This window comes from Saimiri boliviensis, chromosome 8, assembly GCF_048565385.1.
Source record: "Saimiri boliviensis isolate mSaiBol1 chromosome 8, mSaiBol1.pri, whole genome shotgun sequence".
Classification (NCBI taxonomy): domain Eukaryota; kingdom Metazoa; phylum Chordata; class Mammalia; order Primates; family Cebidae; genus Saimiri; species Saimiri boliviensis.
Window position 1 is genome coordinate 9,349,151 of NC_133456.1, and position 17,443 is coordinate 9,366,593.

The following is a 17,443-nucleotide window of genomic DNA, read 5'->3' on the forward strand; positions in this document are numbered from 1 at the left end:
AGCTCACTGCAACCTCTGCCTCCCGGGCTCAAGCGATTCTCCTGCCTCAGCCTCCTGAGTAGCTGGGATAATAGGCACCTGCCACCGTGCTGGGCTAATTTTTGTGTTTTTAGTAGAGACGGGGTTTTGCCATGTTGGCCAGGCTGGACTTGAAGTCCTAATCTTAAGTGATCTGCCTGCCTCGGCCCCCCAGAGGGCTGGGATTACAGGCATGAGCCACCATGCCTGGCCAAAACCGGGAAGATTCTGAAGTTGCTAAATCGTTATGTGACATAATAGAAAGTCAATAATGTCTAAGATTAATAAATTAAGAAACAGCTTTAAAAAAATGGAAAGTAGTTGCCTTTAGAGAGTAGGAATGGAGGTAGGGAAGGGTAAGTCAAAACTGTTTTTCATTATAATCCCTTTAGTACTATTAGACTTTTAAAAGTCTATGTTACTTTGTCTGTATACTTTGATAATGAAAAGACACAGATACTCTCCATCTGATTTCAAGTGGATTTGCTCAAATCTGAAGGCACTCATTGCATATACACCTTGGATGTAAATCTTCATGGTCTGCAATGTTTGGAATGAGAACATTGTCTTCCACCATTAGTGGCAATGATTCAGTGGTGAGATGTTGATAACTTACTATCTGGCAATGGTTCTGAGTTCTCCCCACTAACCCAAATCCCATGAAATCATTAAAAACATACAAATGTAAGACAGGCTTTATTCAATTTCTCCCTAAGGCTTCTGCCAAGTTCCCATCCTAGTTGTCTTGCCTGTTTTTTGTTTGAGATGGAGTCTTGCACTGTCACCAGGCTGGAGTGCAGTGGCATGATCTTGGCTCACTGCAACCTCCATCTCCCTGATTCAGGTGATTCTCCTGCTTCAGCCTCCCAAGTAGCTGGGATAACAGGAGCCCACCACCATACCCAGATAATTTTTGTATTTTCAGTAGAGATGGGGTTCCACTATGTTGGCCAGGCTGGTCTCAAACTCCTGACCTCAAGGGATCTGCCCTGACCTCAAGTGATTGGCCTCCCAAAGTGCTGGGATTACAGGTGTGAGCCACCATCCCTGGCTACCTTGCCTAATTTGAATGTCCAGGTATGCAAATTCAGAGTTATACTCTGGACAGAAATGCTCGAACTACCAGAGTGAGAGTTTGACCATCACTCATGCTGTGGAGGTGTGCTGAAGCCCACACCAGCCTGGAAAGAATGGAATCCCTTATGACCCGTATGAGAGCATGCCTGTCCCTGACCTATTTGGGAGTCCTTGACAGGGGCCACAAGCCTTGCAACAAAAGGGCCTATTCTCCGTTCAGTGTGGACTGCTATGCTGGCTCACCTCCCTAATGAGAATCTGTGTACTTATTATCTGCACAATGATTGATGAAGATTCTCTGCCTCTGTAATGCCAATTTCTGTATAAACAGGTTTCTTTCCCTCTAAGCTGAAAGTTCTACACTAATTCCCTGAATTTTATGGATTAGGAGGGTGTTTTCTTATTCTCATACTCTACCCTCTAGAATCTTTACTACCCAGACAAATTTCAGAATGAATTTATAAGGAGACACCAATGGAGAGAAAATCTTTATTTGTGTAACAAACATGGGTGAAGTAACAAGAGGCATATGAGAACCAGATTAAGGTGGAAGAATCCTGGTGGGAGGAGAGGAGAAAGGGCCTTCTGGAAATCCAGGAGGAAGAGCAGAGGCACTCTTGTGGCCATACACGTGTTTCCTTGTTGGCATATGGACTGCTCCCTCCTCACGCTCCCCTGAGACTTCTCTTTTCTTGGCTCATAGTCTCACTGCTGGCCTGGCTTCCTTGTCTCACAGTCTCAGAGTGCTCCCTCCCCAAACCAGATGGAGGAGCACAGCTTCATACCCTATTGTGCAGGATAGCAGCTACTCAGAAGGTGTTACTTGGATTTTTTGCAGCTGTTAGTGATTCTGACACCTTTGGACTTCCAGGAGCGGCTCCTACTGCCATGAGAGGACTCTGGCTTTTCTAATAAGGAAGGTTCTGGCCAATCAGTCCAAGAAAGGCCTGGATTTTCTTCCAGGCTGTTGTCTCTGCAGAAATGCTCCTCAGGGTGTAAGGTGCTACTGCAGCAAGGCATGTCCCCTGAGTTTTCAGGTATGTAGTCTGTGGTGAGAAAGGCAGGAGGGGAAAATTCAAGCCTCTGCTTCTCTCAGGTGCAGGTCCTTAAGCCCCACCCTAGCCACTTTTCTTCCAAAGTCAAAGGCACCAACTATTAATCCCCGTCTGGTGACATGCCTTCCTCCTTTCCCAGGCACCACAAGTCCCTATAGCCTCCTCCCTGCTCTGAGGCCAGCTCATCCCTCCAGCCTCACCTGTGGCTGAAGCAGAAGGTGAACATTCCTCACACTCCCATGTCTTACTGTTGGATCTAAGAGAGGAGCAGTCCTTGTGGGTTCCGTGGGATCCACATGTAGCACACAGAATGAGGCACCACCTCCTACAGGAAGAGCCCAGGACGGGTTGTGGAGACATGCAGAACACTAACTGCCATTCTTGGATATTTGCTATGGGCCAGGCATGTTTTATAGCACATTTTACCCATGATGAACGTATGGCACAGAGGATGAGTACTGATCCCAGAAGCCTGCCATCAGTCATAGCCCCTTGAAAGGTAGATTAGGAAAGGAATTGGCTCTGAGTGTCTCTCCACTGGGCACAAGGTGAAGCAGACCTTGCAGGAGAGACTTGTTCACTTACACACAAGAGAGTCAGGGGCTGGCCAAGAATGAGATTTGGCAATTGTGTTTACCCTGAGTTCTGCATGCAAGAGTGAATTTCTTGCTTCTCATAACTGTGTCAAGGTCTAACTCTAAGATAACACTGATGAGAGTTCTTTCTAGCCAGAAGCCTTCCCTTACCCTTCATCCTCAAAGCTGTCTCTGCCTTGTTCATACAGACAGATGGGGGCATCACAGTGCTGATAGCGCTGATATAACTCTGAGAAAGCTCCTGGCTCAAGTTCCCAGGCAGCATCTCTGCAGTAAGAGAAGAAACAGTGAATAAGAACAAGATGGGTTGGTGAAACTTTTGTCCATCAGGGAGGAGCTAGGAAGAACCCAAGTTAAGCACAGTAATTGTTCAGCAGGCTACCTGAACACTTCCAACAAGGCTTGTCAAGTGGCCTTGCAGTGGGAGTGGGTTGAAGCAGGATGAATGGAACATGCATGCTGGTTCTTTAGTTCCACTCTGGAATTCAAGAATTCAATCCTCTAGGGAATTCTGATTCTCCAAATGCCCTTTTTAGCAATACGCATCCCTGCCCAAACTTTTTCCCCCTCCCTTCTGTTTTGATAACTGAAAAGCATTCCCTCTTCCCCTTCCTTCTTCACTATCAGTGCCTCTGCTGCTCTCATTCTCTGCTATCCTCTCACAGCCTCTCTAGAAATCTAGGCAACCCAATCCCTGGCTCCATTTCTGCTTTGGAGTTCCCACTACCTGTCTGGGATATGAATTCCCATTCTCAGCATTTCTTGAGGAAACTCTTTTCGATTGTTACACTGTGGACATTTGAAGAAATGCTTTGCTGATGTGTGGGCATATTTCTGTAAGAGAAACAGGGAAGAGCTTTGTGTTTGTAAAAACCCTTTGACTACCTTCTTTCCCCTCCCACCCTCAACCCCACAAAGAGGATGTTGCTAAGAGAGCTTGACTGAGGGTACAGGAAAAGGAGTTTGGCTGGGCTAGGTTGAGGGCTGCAAATTCAGGTGTCAGACCTAGGACCAAAATACTTTCAAGAGAATTCCCAGGAGTGCCTCAGCCGTCAGCTCTGGCCATGCGGCTCTGCAGTACTAAGTAGGGGTCAGGTACCTGGGTACATGTTTCCCCTTTTCTTTTTTTTTTTTTTATTGAGACAGAGCCTCACTCTGTCACCAGCTGGAGTACAGTGGTGCGATCTTGGCTCGTTGCATCACTGCAACCTCCACCTCCCACGTTCAAGTGATTCTCCTGCCTCAGCCTCCTGAGTAGCTGGGACTACAGGCACGTGCTACCATGCCCAGCTAATTTTTGTATTTATTTATTTTCTTTCTTTCTTTTTTAAAGATGGGGTTTCACCATGATGGCCAGGCTGGTCTTGAACTCCTGACCTCAGGTGATCCACCCACCTCGGCCTCCCAAAGTGCTAGGATTACAGGCGTGAGCCACTGCGACCAGCTAATTTTTGTATTTTTAGTAGAGACAGGGTGTCACCATGTTGGCCAGGATGGTCTTGATCTCTTGACCTCGTGATCTACCCGTCTGGCCTCCCAAAGTGCTAGGATTACAGGTGTGAGCCACTACACCCAGCCTTTTTTTTTGAGAAGTCTTGCTCTGTCACCAGGCTGGAGTGCAGTGGTGTGATCTTGGCTCACTGCAACTTCTGCCTCCTGGGTTCAAGTGATTCTCCTGCTTCAGCCTCCTGAGTATCTGGGACTACAGGCTTGTGCCACCACACCCAGCTAATTTTTGTATTTTTAGTACAGACTGGGTTTCACCATGCTAACCAGGATGGTCTCAACCTCTGACCTCGTGATCCCCCTGAATCTTGGCCTCCCACAGTGCTGGGATTACAGGTGTGAGCCACCCTGCCTGGCCATTTCCCTTTTCTTTCATCCCAGGAAGTGAGGCTGACATGGAAGCTCCTCAGCTCATTCTGGGATAAGCCCATTTGCTCTAGCAATGCCAAGGATTTTGCTTAGTCTAAGTCTTATGAGTGAGGTCCTATAGGCCAGGGATAACCAGAGACTGGACTGACTTTAACTACCTGAAACCAGCCTTGCATACTGGCATCTAGCATGGAGTACCAAAGCTGAGGCATGCTTGAGGGTGCTCTGGTACCAGGCAGAGAACAAGGGCAATCATGGAAGGACCTCAGGGCAGAAAAAGCCCTACCTGTATGCACTTGCGGTGGTAGATGGCTTGACTACAACACGGGCTCTGGATGTTCTCAATACTCTGTTGGGATAAGTCTTCACAACACAAGATGCAGCTTTCCTCCCCTACATTCCCCTGTTGGATGTTCTGTGTTGGGCGATGTTTTTCACAAAATGATCTGTGGCAGGTAAACAGACTTGGTTTCGGGGTTGTCATCAATGCAGTTTCCCAATGGCTCACTCTAGGAGGGGCAGTCAGCCACCCAGGCTGGTGCCCAGTGAACCTCCACACTTATGGGGAGGAGGAGAAGCAGGGTGAAGAACAGCCACATGCCTTCTCAGGGCTGCTTTCCTACTGAGCAAAGCTCCCAGGAGTGTCTCCATAGCCTATAGTTCCTGAAAGCCCCACTTAGTGCAGAGCAGCTGTCCAAGAACCCCAGCTGTTTGTAATTTAAGGAGGGGGCAGGAAGCAAGAAGAAACCCCTGTGAAATCTCCAAGTCAAGGCACTGTTTCTCATTATTGAATGGAGGGACAGAATCACTGGTGAATCAAAACAGGCCTGCTTGTGAGAACTGGACTCTGATTTCACTAATGGCTGAATAGTAAGTTGCAAAATGGAAGCCGGGCTTTTCCCCTTCCCCACTCACTTGTACTCTCCAAAAAATTGTGAAAGGCAACCCCTTTCTTGGCCACAAGGCAGATGGAAGTTTCTGATGCACTGATCCTTCTGGCAGTTGATAGCAGCTCCCTTTTTCTTGCACACAAAGCAGATCTGCAAATGAGATCCCAGACAGTGCTCAGGACCCCAAGAAAGGCAAAGAGACACAGTGTGGCACATCTTTCTATTAAATGGGAGTTATATGAAATAGCCATTCCCTTTCCTCAGTGGTCCTGAATGCTCTGGGGCACTCGGAAGCTGAGCTTCAAGCAGCACTGAGTTCTTCCCTGTTTTCTCAAGATGTTTCTCCCTCTTCTCACTTAGGACATCATATCCCAGAGAAATATGGGACTTAAGAACTAGCTGAAAATCTAAGAGTCCTCTGACTTCTAAACTAGGAAGTAGGGAAGAGAATAGAAACAGGAATGATGGGTGAGGTATAAAAAGAGGTTCTCGCTTCAAGGGATTCTAACCTTCCTAGAAGCCCGGGCTACCTCCTTTTTGATGTCTTCAGGAAGGAATCCATGGAAACCTCTGTTGGACTGGCCCCTCTGAGGCAGCTTACTAGATAAGATCTGGAGGCAGTAGTTAACATCCGTGATCAGTGAAAGAATGCAGTGAAGTAAGAAGAAGGACAGGGTAAGAGAGCTAAATAGCACTTAGTGGAACATATATGCATTGATAGGGTAATTTATTTAATGAATGCTTATATAGCACTAACCATGTGTTGAGTACTCTGAGTGCTTTTTTTTTTTTTTTTTTTGAGACGGAGTTTCACTCTTGTTACCCAGGCTGGAGTACAAGGGTGTGATCTCGGCTCACTGTAACCTCCGCCTCCTGGGTTCAGGCAATTCTCCTGCCTCAGCCTCCTGAGTAGCTGGGATTACAGGCACGTACCACCATGCCCAGCTAATTTTTAGTATTTTTAGTAGAGATGGGGTTTCACCATGTTGACCAGAATGGTCGTGATCTCTTGACCTCGTGATCCACCCGCCTCGGCCTCCCAAAGTGCTGGGATTACAGGCTTGAGCCACCGCGCCCAGCCTCTGAGTGCTTTCTAATATTAATTCATTGAATCCCCCAACAGCTCTTGGATGTAGGTACTCTATTACTGTTCTCCTTTTATAGGAGAGATGCTGCAACTTGCTCAAGGACACAGAATTCTGGAACCTGGACTCTTACTTTTTGCTCAAGGCTGCCTCTGATTTACTGAGGGCTGCTATGGTGTGCTGGCACTTTGGGGAAACACTGCCTTTGTATTTACTCATTTTATGCTTAAAATCTTTGGTCAGGCACAGTGGCTCACACCTGTAATCCTAGCACTTTGGGAGGCTGAGGCGGGCAGGAGTTCAAGACAAGCTGATCAACATGGTGAAACCCTGTCTCTACTAAAAATACAAAAATTAGCTGGGCATGGTGACGGGTGCCTGTAATCCCAGCCACTCGGGAGGCTGAGGCAGGAGAATCACTTGAACCAGGAAGGCGAAGGTTGTACTGAGCAGTGATTGTGCCATTACACTCCAGCCTGGGTGACAGAGCGAGAGTATCTTAAAAAAAATCCTGTAATGCAGATGCTATTAAGACCTTCATCTTACAGAAGAGGCCACCGAGGTGCAGTGTGGCAAGTGACACTGCCCGCCCAGGTCACAGGGCAAGGAGGAACAAAGCTGGCTATTTACACCTAGGCCCACGGAATCCACACTCTTACCCTTCCTGCTGCATCACCTCTTAGTACAGGATAGAAACTCTTTTCAGAGTACTACAGGAAGAAAAATAGGTTTTAATATCTTTTGATTATTGTTACTATGTCACCCAGGGTGGAGTGCAGTGGTGTGATCTTGGCTCACTGCAACCTCTGCTGCCCAGGTTTAAGTGATTCTCCTACCTCAGCCTCCCAAGTAGCTGGGATTACAGGCACCTGCCACCATGCCTGGCTACCTTTTGTATTTTTAGTAGAGATGAGATTTTGCTGTCTTGGTCAGGCTGGTCTTCAACTCCCAACCCTGTGATCCACCCACCCCAGCCTCCCAAAGTGCTGGGATTACAGGTGTGAGCCACTGCGCCTGGCCGGAATTGGACTTTTAAAACACACTTTAAAGGACCTTTTGTTTCTGGAAAGCTCACAAAGCAGAATCTGGAACGGGAAATCAAGAAAAAAAAAGCTAAACTGTTCTGTTACATACATTGGGAGAATGTCAGTACCCTACGCCTACTCCAAGAATCTTCCAAAAATACTAGGGAGGGTGTATTCTTTCTGCAGTAATTACGCAGAATGTGTAATGACAGCTCAGGTCATTTTATCCTAACATTATAAGAAAAGATGACTGTACAATATTGGATAACTTAGATTATGTGTGCTTCCAATTATAGTTGAAACATATATATTTTAAAACATTATCTCAGGGCTTTAGGATAATATAAGTGATTTGATTTCTTTATACTTTTAAGTATCATTCATGTTTACTGCAATAGGCATGTATTGATTCTATGAACAAAAATCAATAGGGAAGGATCAGAAACAGTCTAAATGTCCTTGAAGAGGGACTTGTTTTGATACTTTTTGGCATACCTATACCATGAAATACCAATTAGCTATTAAAAAGAACACACTAAACCTCTAGGTTCTATACAGAAAGATCTCCAAAATATATATGATGGGAAAAAACCAAGATACAAAGCACTCTGTATAATTTTTTATATAAAAAATGTATATGCCTGTAAATACATCAAAATTATAACTAAGCCCTGACACCTGATAGGACTTAGGAGAAAGGAAAATCACAGACCAATCTTTCTCATGAGCATAGATAATAAAAGCAAACAAAACAGATGCAAACTGAATCCAGCACTGTATGAAAAGGACAATACGTCATGACCAAGTAGGGTTTATACCAATAATGCAAGATTAGTTTAATATTAGAGAATCTAGTTGATGTAACAAACTACATTAAAGAGAAAAATCAAAATAATCTCAACACATACAGGAAAGGTGATGAAATTCAATACCCATTCATGATACTCTGGGCAAACTATATAGGAATAAAAGATCTTCAACCTGACAAAAACATCTATGAAAAAAACCTACAGCTAATATACTTTAATAGTGAAAAAGTAGATGCTGTCCCCTGATGTTAGGAATAAGACAAGGATAACAACTCACACCACTTCTAATTAATGTTAGGTTGAAGGTCCTAGCCAATACAACAAGGCAAGAAGAAATAAAAAGGAAAGATTGAGAGGAAGAAGTAGAACTGTCTTTATTCACACACGACATGGTTATGTGCATAGGGAATCCTGTGTACACAAGGCATTCACAACAAAATAAAAACAAAAACAATGAATTAAACTGATTTTAACAAGATTACAGGATACAAATCAACATACAAAAATAAAATGCATTTCTATATACCAGCAATAAACTTAAAAATGAAATAAAAATACTATTTACAATAGCATAACCACAAAATATTTAGTAATATATTTAACAAAAGATGTGCAAGACTTCTCACTGAAACTACAAAATATTGCTGAGATATATTTTAAAAGACCCAAACAAATGAAGAAATATACCATGTCCATGGATTGGAACGTTCAATATTATTTCTCAATTCTTCCAAAAATTGACCTATAAATTTACTGCAATACCAATCACAATCCCAGCAGACATTTTTTTTTTTAAAGAAAAATTGACAAGCTTAATATAAACTTTATAAAGAAAGGACCTGACAGTCAAAACAATCTTGGAAAAGATTGCAGAACTTAACAATGCTTAATTTCAAGATACTATAAAGCCACAATAATCGAGACAGTAGGGATTAGTGTAAGAATAGATACACAGATCAATGACATAAATAGATCATCCACAACCACAGATATATGGTCAACTGATTTAGACAAAGGTAATTTTATGGGTAGGCAAAGATTTCTTGAGACAACCAAAAAGCACTGACCATAAAAGAAAAAATGGATAAACTGGGCTTCATTAAAATTACAAACTTGTTCTTTGAAGTACACCATTAAGAAAATGAAAAGACATCAGATATCAAGTGGATATTAAAAAACAAAAAATTTGGATCTAATTCTAATGAGGTAGTATAAAAAAAAAAAAGAAAAAAAAAAAAAAAGAAAATGAAAAAGCAAGCCAAAGACTAGGAAGAAAATAGTCTCAATATATATATTTGAAAAAGAATTTGTATCTAGAATATATAAGCAATTCTTACAACTCAATACTAAAACAACTCAATATTTTAAATAGGCAAAAATATTTGTACAGATACTTAACAAAAGAAAATATGTGAATGGCCAATAAGCACATGAAAAGAAGCCCAACATCTTTAGTCATCAGAAAAATGCAAATTAAAACCACAAGGAGATACCAATACACATCCAGTAGAATGGCTAAAATTAAAACCACTGACAAAACCAAGTTTTGGCAAAAATACTGTCCAACTGGAATTCTTATAAATTGCTGGTAGGAGTGTAAACTGGTACAATAACTTTGGAGAGTGACAAGAAAACCTCACATAAAATTAAATATCTAATTAGCATACCACTAGTAATTCCACTTCCAGGCTTTTGCACAAGATAAGTGAAAACCCATTTTCACAAAAAGACTTGTATATGAATGCTTATAGTAGCTTTATTCATAGTACTCCTCAAATGGAAACAATTCAGATGTTCATCAACAGGTGAACAGACAACCAAATAGTAACTTATCCATGCAACAGAATACTACCAGGTAATAAAATGGCACAAGCTACAAATGCATGCAACAACATGCATGAATCTCCAAAACAGTGTGTTGAAAGAAAAAAGCCAGATACAAAAGATGATAAACTGTATGATTTCATTTATATGAAGTAAAAGAATAGCCAAAAATAATCTATAGATCAGAACAGTGATTATGTCTAGTGGGATTGACCGGAAAAGCAGGCAGGAGGAAACTTTCTGGGATGATGAAAATGTTACTTATTTTGATTGGGGTGGTGGTTATATGAGAACAGGCATTTAACAAACTTAACAAACTGTGTACTTAAAATTGGTGAATTTTGTTCAAGATCAGCCTGGCTAACATGGTGAAACCTGTCTATTAAAAATACAAAATTCGGCCGGGCGCGGTGGCTCAAGCCTGTAATCCCAGCACTTTGGGAGGCTGAGGCGGGTGGATCACGAGGTCAAGAGATCGAGACCATCCTGATCAACATGGTAAAACCCCGTCTCTACTAAAAATACTAAAAATTAGCTGGGCACGGTGGCGTGTGCCTGTAATCCCAGCTACTCAGGAGGCTGAGGCAGGAGAATTGCCTGAACCCAGGAGGCGGAAGTTGCGGTGAGCCGAGATCGCGCCATTGCACTCCAGCCTGGGTAACGAGAGCGAAACTCCGTCTCAAAAAAAAAAAAAAAAATTAGCTGGCGTCATGGCAGTTGCCTGTAATCTCAGCTGCTTAGGAGGCTGAGGCAGGAGAATCACTTGAACTCGGGAAGCAAAGGTTGCAGTGAGCTAGGATCGTACCACTGCATTCAGCCTGGATGAGAGTGAGACTCTGCTCTCAAAAAAAAAAAAAAAAAAAAAAAAAAGGTGAATTTTACAGTATGGAAGTTATAACTAATAAAAAAGAACATTAGGGACTGGGCGCAGTGGCTCACGCCTATAATCCCAGCACTTTGGGAGGCTGAGGTGTGTGGATCACAAGGTTAGGAGAGTGAGACCATCTGGCCAACATGGTGAAACCGTCTCTACTAAAAAAATTACAAAAATTAGCTGAGAGTGGTGGTACAGGCCTGAAATCCCAGCTACTCGGGAGGCTGAGGCAGGAGAATCACTTGAACCAAGGAGTTGGAGGTTGTAGTGAGCAGAGATCACGCCACTGCACTCCAGCCTGGCGACAGAGCAAGATTCCATCTCAAAAAAAAAAAGAATAATTCAAAGTGGAAGGATGCTAATAATTTGACAGCATTTGTTTCTGGGGAGAGAGAGAAAGGACTGGGAATATTATTTAGGGAAGAGACTTTTTTACTGTATTTACTTTACACTGTCAGGATTCTATAACAGACACATATATTTTTTCTTTTGTTGAGGCAGGATCACGCTCTATCATCCAGGCTGGAGTGCAGTGGTATGATCACTGCTCACTGCAGCCTCCACCTCCAGGGTTCAAAGCAATCCTCTTGCCTCAGCCTCCTGAGCTGCTGGCCTCCTGAGTTGCTGGGATTACAGGCATTTGCCAGCATGCCCAGCTTTTTTTTTTTTTTAAGATTTTTTTTGTAGAGATAAGGTTGCCCAGGCTGGTCCTGAACTCCTGGGTTTAAAAGAGATCTTCCTGCCTCAGCCCCACAAAGTGCTGGGATTACAGGCATGAGACACTGCACCCAGCCTAAGCTATTAAGACTATAATCCCAGCACTTTGGGAGGCTGAGGCGGGTGGATCACGAGGGCAAGAGATTGAGACCATCCTGGTCAACACGGTGAAACCCCGTCTCTACTAAAAATACAAAAAAAAAAAAAAAAAAAATTAGCTGGGCATGGTGGCCTAGCCTGTAGTCCCAGCTACTCAGGAGGCTGAGGCAGGAGAATTGCTTGAACCCAGGAGGCAGAGGTTGTAGTGAGCCGAGATCGCACCATTGCACTCCAGCCTGGGTGGCAAGAGCAAAACTCTGTTTCAAAAAAAAAAAAAAAAGCTATTAAGAAAAAAAAAGCCGTGGATTTGAGGATGGATGTAAAAACAAAGAACAGTCAGTACATCAAAAGCCATAGGATATTCAAAGCAAAGGAGGTCTCATACTCACAAGACAGAAATAATGCACGCTGATACTGTCTTTCTGAAGAAATTCCCCCAATTTTTCGGGATCCCCAGGTTCTTGAAGGCATAGCCAGCAAACTGGAAGAGAGGACACTCAGACTTTGGCTCAAGTTGACCATTAAGAATGGAAGAGAAGGGTGAAAATGTAACCACTCCTCTAAGACAGGAAGGAGCAGAATACTAGGAAAAGGGTAACTTCGGCAAAGAGGAAGGTTGGGATGAGGTCTTATTTGGTATTAATTAGGCTTACATAATTCTGGTTACATTGAACAAGTTGGCCACAAATGCTCACTTAATTTTTTTTTTTTTTTGGTCCAAAGTGACTTTAATAACTTGTTTCTTGAACTTCAGACATGGTAATTTAAAATGATGATTCCTAAGTCTTCAGGATCTTAGAGAATCTGGGAAGGAAGTAGGGCTGAGAATGAGAGAAGCAAGTGTACTGCCCCACACAGGTGGCCTTCTTTGCTGAGGGCTGGAGGCCGTGGCTGAACACAAGCTCCAGTCTTTCTTACCAGGCCCTGAAGACGGTTTCCTCTGGGTTACCCTCCTAGTCTTGGCAGATTTTCTATACAAGAGAAACAAGAAGCATGAGGTGTTCTTTGGGGACCTTGTCTATAACCTTTGTAGCATTTCCCTTAAAATGCCATTCACGGGTCCAGTAAAGGACCAAAATATCAAAAGCCTAAGACATTAGTTTCTTTTCATATTTCATATATACATATATATTTTTTTGAGATGGAGTCTTGCTCTGTTGCCCAGGCTGGAGTGCAGTGGCACAATCTCAGCTCACTGCAACCTCTGCTTCCCAGGCTCAAGTGATTCTCCTGCCTCAGCCTCCCGAGTAGCTGGGATTCCAGGCACATGCCACCACACCCAGCTAATTTTTGTATTTTTAGTAGAGACAGGGTTTCACCATGTTGGCCAGGCTGGTCTCAAACTCCTGACCTCAAGTGATCCACCCGCCTAGGCCTCCCAAAGTGCTGGAATTGCAGGCATGAACCACTGCACCTGGCCATACTTCATATTTCTTTTTAAAGTGCAAAACATACTCACTGAGTTATTTAAGGGCAGGAACCAGACTGTAAGCATCTTTCTCTTCCCCAATGCCTGTACTGTCTATGTTGACTGAATGAATGCAAGAGCAAACCCCCTTTTACTTTTTTACTGTTTCTTCTGCCAACTACTCTGAATCTCAGGTGGCACTACCTTTACAAAGCATATTAAAATAAACCAAAATTGATAAAAGCATTTCCCGTTGTGAGGCACTATTCTTGGGACTTTACATGTATTGTCTCAATAAATCTACAGAACACTCTAAAACGTGTGTGCCATTATTATGTAATTTTCCAGATGAGGAAACTGAGGCATAAAGAAATTGAAGTGGCTTCTGTCACAGTTGTTGGCAAGTGGCAGAGCCAGGATATGAATCTGGGAAGTAAGGTTCTAGAGTCAGCATTTTGCTACTGGGGACAGCACTGAGAAGACAGGTACGACAGCTTCCAGGAGACCACTCATGTATGCTTCCACACAGTCCAACCCCAACCCCCAAGACTATGACAAAGGGGGCAAAAAGTGCAGCAGATACCACAGGCCTTTGGACAATTTATCCCAAACTCCCTATGTTTCTACCTCAATCTTTGGCATTCCTTTTCTTTTACAGTCTTCATTCGCTGCTCTCTCTCCTATCTTGAATTCTTCTATACTACGGTGAAGACAACACAGGCTCTTCCAGCTATAATTATAAATAGGGCTTGATAAGAAATTTAATTATATATTTGGTTACCAAGTCCCCCAGGGTCAAGGCAATGGTGCACTTCACCTCCCAATCCATGTGATGGAATAAAAGGGACTGTTCTAGGTACTTGACATGTGTTAACTCATAAAAATACCATGCAGTAGGTACCATTATTATCCCCATTTTCAGGATGAAGGCCCTGAGGCACAGAAACGTTTAAGTATCCTGCCCAAGGTGAGAGTTAGTGATATAGGTGGGATCTGAACTCAAGTAGCCTGGCTCCAGAGGCCAACGCTAACTCTCAGGTTATACTGCTATCACACAGTAGCAAAAGAACTTAGAACCATTACGTGACTAGCTAAATGGTTCTTTTTTCTTTGTGTCTACAAAGAAATACATGAAGTAGCACTCAGGAAAAAAGTCTTCTTTTGTACCTAAGTATGGGTGCCTTAATTCTACCCAGTAGAAGTTAGATAAGGTGGCGCGGTGGCTCAAGCCTGTAATCCCAGCACTTTGGGAGGCCGAGGCGGGTGGATCACGAGGTCGAGAGATCGAGACCATCCTGGTCAACAAGGTGAAACCCCGTTTCTACTAAAAATACAAAAAACTAGCTGGGCGTGGTGGCGCGTGCCTGTAATCCCAGCTACTTAGGAGGCTGAGGCAGGAGAATTGCCTGAGCCCAGGAGGCGGAGGTTGCGGTGAGCCGAGATCGTGCCATTGTACTTCAGCCTGGGTAACAAGAGCGAAACTCCGTCTCAAAAAATAAAATAAAATAAAATAAGAAGTTAGATAAGGTAGCTTTTACCTAGGCAAAGGAGCCTGTGTGTGAGATTTAGGCTGCCTAAAACCAAGGGCTCCCTCTAGTGAGAGACAAGAAGTAACACTGACAAACACCCACTAAGCTCTATCACTTTGTTTTGTTTTGTTTTGGACTGAGTCTCTCTCTGTCGCCAGGCTGGAGTGCAGTGGCATGATCTCAGCTCACTGCAACCTCCACCTCCCAGGTTCAAGCGATTCTCCTGCCTCAGTCTGCCAAGTAGCTGGGATTACAGATGCCTGCCAACATGCCTGGCTAATTTTTTGTATTTTTAGTAGAGAAGGCGTTTCACCATGTTAACCAGGATGGTCTCGATCTCCTGACCTTGTGATCTGCCCGCCTCGGCCTCCCAAAGTGCTGGGATTACAGGCGTGAGCCACCACGCCCAACCTTTTTTTTTTCTTTTGAGACAGGGTCGCACATCGTTGCCCAGGTTGGAGTGCAGTGGTGTGATCATGGCTCACTGCAGCTTCCACCCACTTCCCCAGGCTAAGACGATCCTCCTGACTCAGCCTCCCAAGTAGCTGGGACCACAGGTGCCATGCCACTGCATCCAGCTAATTTTCTATAGAGATAGGGTTTTGCCATGTTGCCCAGGCTGGTCTCCAACTACTGGGCTCAACGATCTGCCTGCCTCAGCCTCCGAAAGTGCTGGGATTACAGGCATGAGCCACCAGGCCTGGTCTCTCCCATCAATTCTTTTCACCTAGGCTCAGGTGCCCACTGAAATTTGGTCTGTCCCCAATCTTTGTCTCCACCTGAGCCAAGTACAATACCCAAAAGTGCAGAAGATACCTTGCCTCCTCCTTCCAATGTCAGCCAACTTTGGCTGTTACCTGTTTTCAGTGGTAAACAAACTGTAAAACAAATGTATAGTTTTCACTGGTAAAGGGGGAGATCCCTGAAAAAGGAAAGAGATCCTGTCTAGTCAGGGACAGCATTTCTTAGAACGAGCGCTGGGTGAATCAGATCACTCTAGAGACATTCCAGTATGATGGGGAATATCTTCAGGGACTTTTTAAAAGATGGGGTCTCACTCTCTCGCCTAGGCTGGAGTGCAGTGGCATGATCTTGGCTCACTGCAACCTCCACTTCCCAGGTTCAAGTGATTCTCCTGCCTCAGCCTCCTGAGTAGCTGGGATTACAGGCATGCACCATCATGCCTGGCTAATTTTTGTAATTTTAGGAGAGACAAGGTTTCACCATATTGGTCAGGCCTGGTCTCGAACTCCTGACCTTTTGATCCACCCGCCTCGGCCTCCCAAAGTGCTGGGATTACAGACGTGAGCCACCACGCCCAGCCCTCTTCAGGGACTTTGAACTATTCTGCATGAATAAGGACGACTGAGGAAACGAGTGCTCAGAAAACCAAAGCCACCCTGCCCTCTCCTTCTTCGTGCTTGTTCTGTCTCCTCCTTTAAGCCATGAGTTGCAGATGCAATGGCATCTGATGTCTTCTTCCTCAAGCGAAAGCTGGACAGGCTGGAAGAGGAGGGAGAAGGGCGTGTCCTGACCTTGCTATTCCCACAGGGGTCCACGTGAGCGGATTGCGGAGCAGTCCCCAGTTACTGGGGCTACCCCGACCATCCGGCAATAGAAATAAAACCTTGAAACTTCAGTGCTTTGCATCGCTGGGCCAAGACGTTCCTTGAGTAGGATTCTGTGCACACACGGCTAGTCACAAGACGCCACGATCTTCAGAACATCTGAGCGGGGCGCTGCAAATGCGGCTTCCACGAGTCGCCAGGCCGTGGCCTCCTAACCCGGCGGAGGCTCCTCGAAACGCTTATCAAGTTGTTTCACTGGACAGGTGCTGGGTAAGTGCTTGTTGAGAAAATAAAAAATAAATCAACGTGTTCGGCCCCGCCGCCGCAAGAATGATTTATTTGGAAAATACGTGTCGGTGTGGCCGCAGCCGTCCCCCGGAGGTAACAGCCAGAAAAGGGGCTCAAGGAGCATCCCGCGGATACCGCACCAGGCTCATGTCGCGCCGGCCGGGCGGCTGGTGCGGGGCCGGGCCGAGGTCGCCTCCGCCGCTCCTCCTCGGGGTAGCTCACCGGCCGCCGCTCTCGGCCGGGGCCGCCCTCTCAGCTGTCGCTGAGGGCGCCGCTGTCCGGAGCTTTAGTCGTTGACACAGGCCGTGGTAGCTACCTCCGGGCGGCCGCCCCGCGCGGTGACTGCGCCGGCGAAGGGGGCGAGCGGCCAAACCGGGGGGGGCGGTCCCGCGGACTGTAACCCTCGGGAACGGCGGCGACGCCGACCGTTGGTAGGACAGGACTGCTAACGGCCGCGCGCCGAGCGCGCCCCTCCTCCAGCGCCTCAGCGCCCAGCACCGCCCCGCCCCTCCGCTCGCGCCTCTAGGCGCAGCACCGCCCGGCCCCTCCTTTTCCCGTCGCCCGCCCCGCCCCTCCGCTCCCACTACCTCCGGACAGCACCGCCTGGCCCCGCCTTCCCCCCCCGCAACTCACCCGCCCCGCCCCTTCTCTCGCACCACTGGTGCCCAGCACCGCCCGGCCCCGCCTTTTCCTCTTGCTCGACCGC

At 45.4% G+C, this 17,443-nt stretch overlaps 1 protein-coding gene across 3 annotated transcripts; it reads right to left on the minus strand.

Moving 5' to 3' along the window:
- Positions 1-1,570: 1,570 nt before the first annotated feature.
- On the minus strand, positions 1,571-17,245 carry PHF7 (PHD finger protein 7). 3 transcript variants are annotated; one of them, XM_039477711.2, is made up of 11 exons: positions 16,417-17,245; positions 13,980-14,082; positions 12,863-12,915; positions 12,334-12,425; positions 6,021-6,122; positions 5,537-5,661; positions 4,908-5,067; positions 3,474-3,580; positions 2,897-3,013; positions 2,351-2,475; positions 1,571-2,141 (listed from the first exon to the last, which is right to left on the minus strand). In XM_039477711.2, the coding sequence occupies exons 2-11, from the start codon at positions 14,015-14,017 to the stop codon at positions 1,915-1,917; spliced, it is 1,146 nt and encodes a 381-aa protein (XP_039333645.1). In that variant the 5' UTR covers positions 14,018-14,082; positions 16,417-17,245; the 3' UTR covers positions 1,571-1,914. The 3 variants fall into 3 exon arrangements, with proteins under 3 accessions (XP_039333645.1, XP_074259856.1, XP_074259857.1); XM_074403755.1 differs by having other exon boundaries at positions 13,980-17,245; XM_074403756.1 differs by lacking the exon at positions 6,021-6,122 and having other exon boundaries at positions 13,980-17,245.
- Positions 17,246-17,443: the final 198 nt, after the last annotated feature.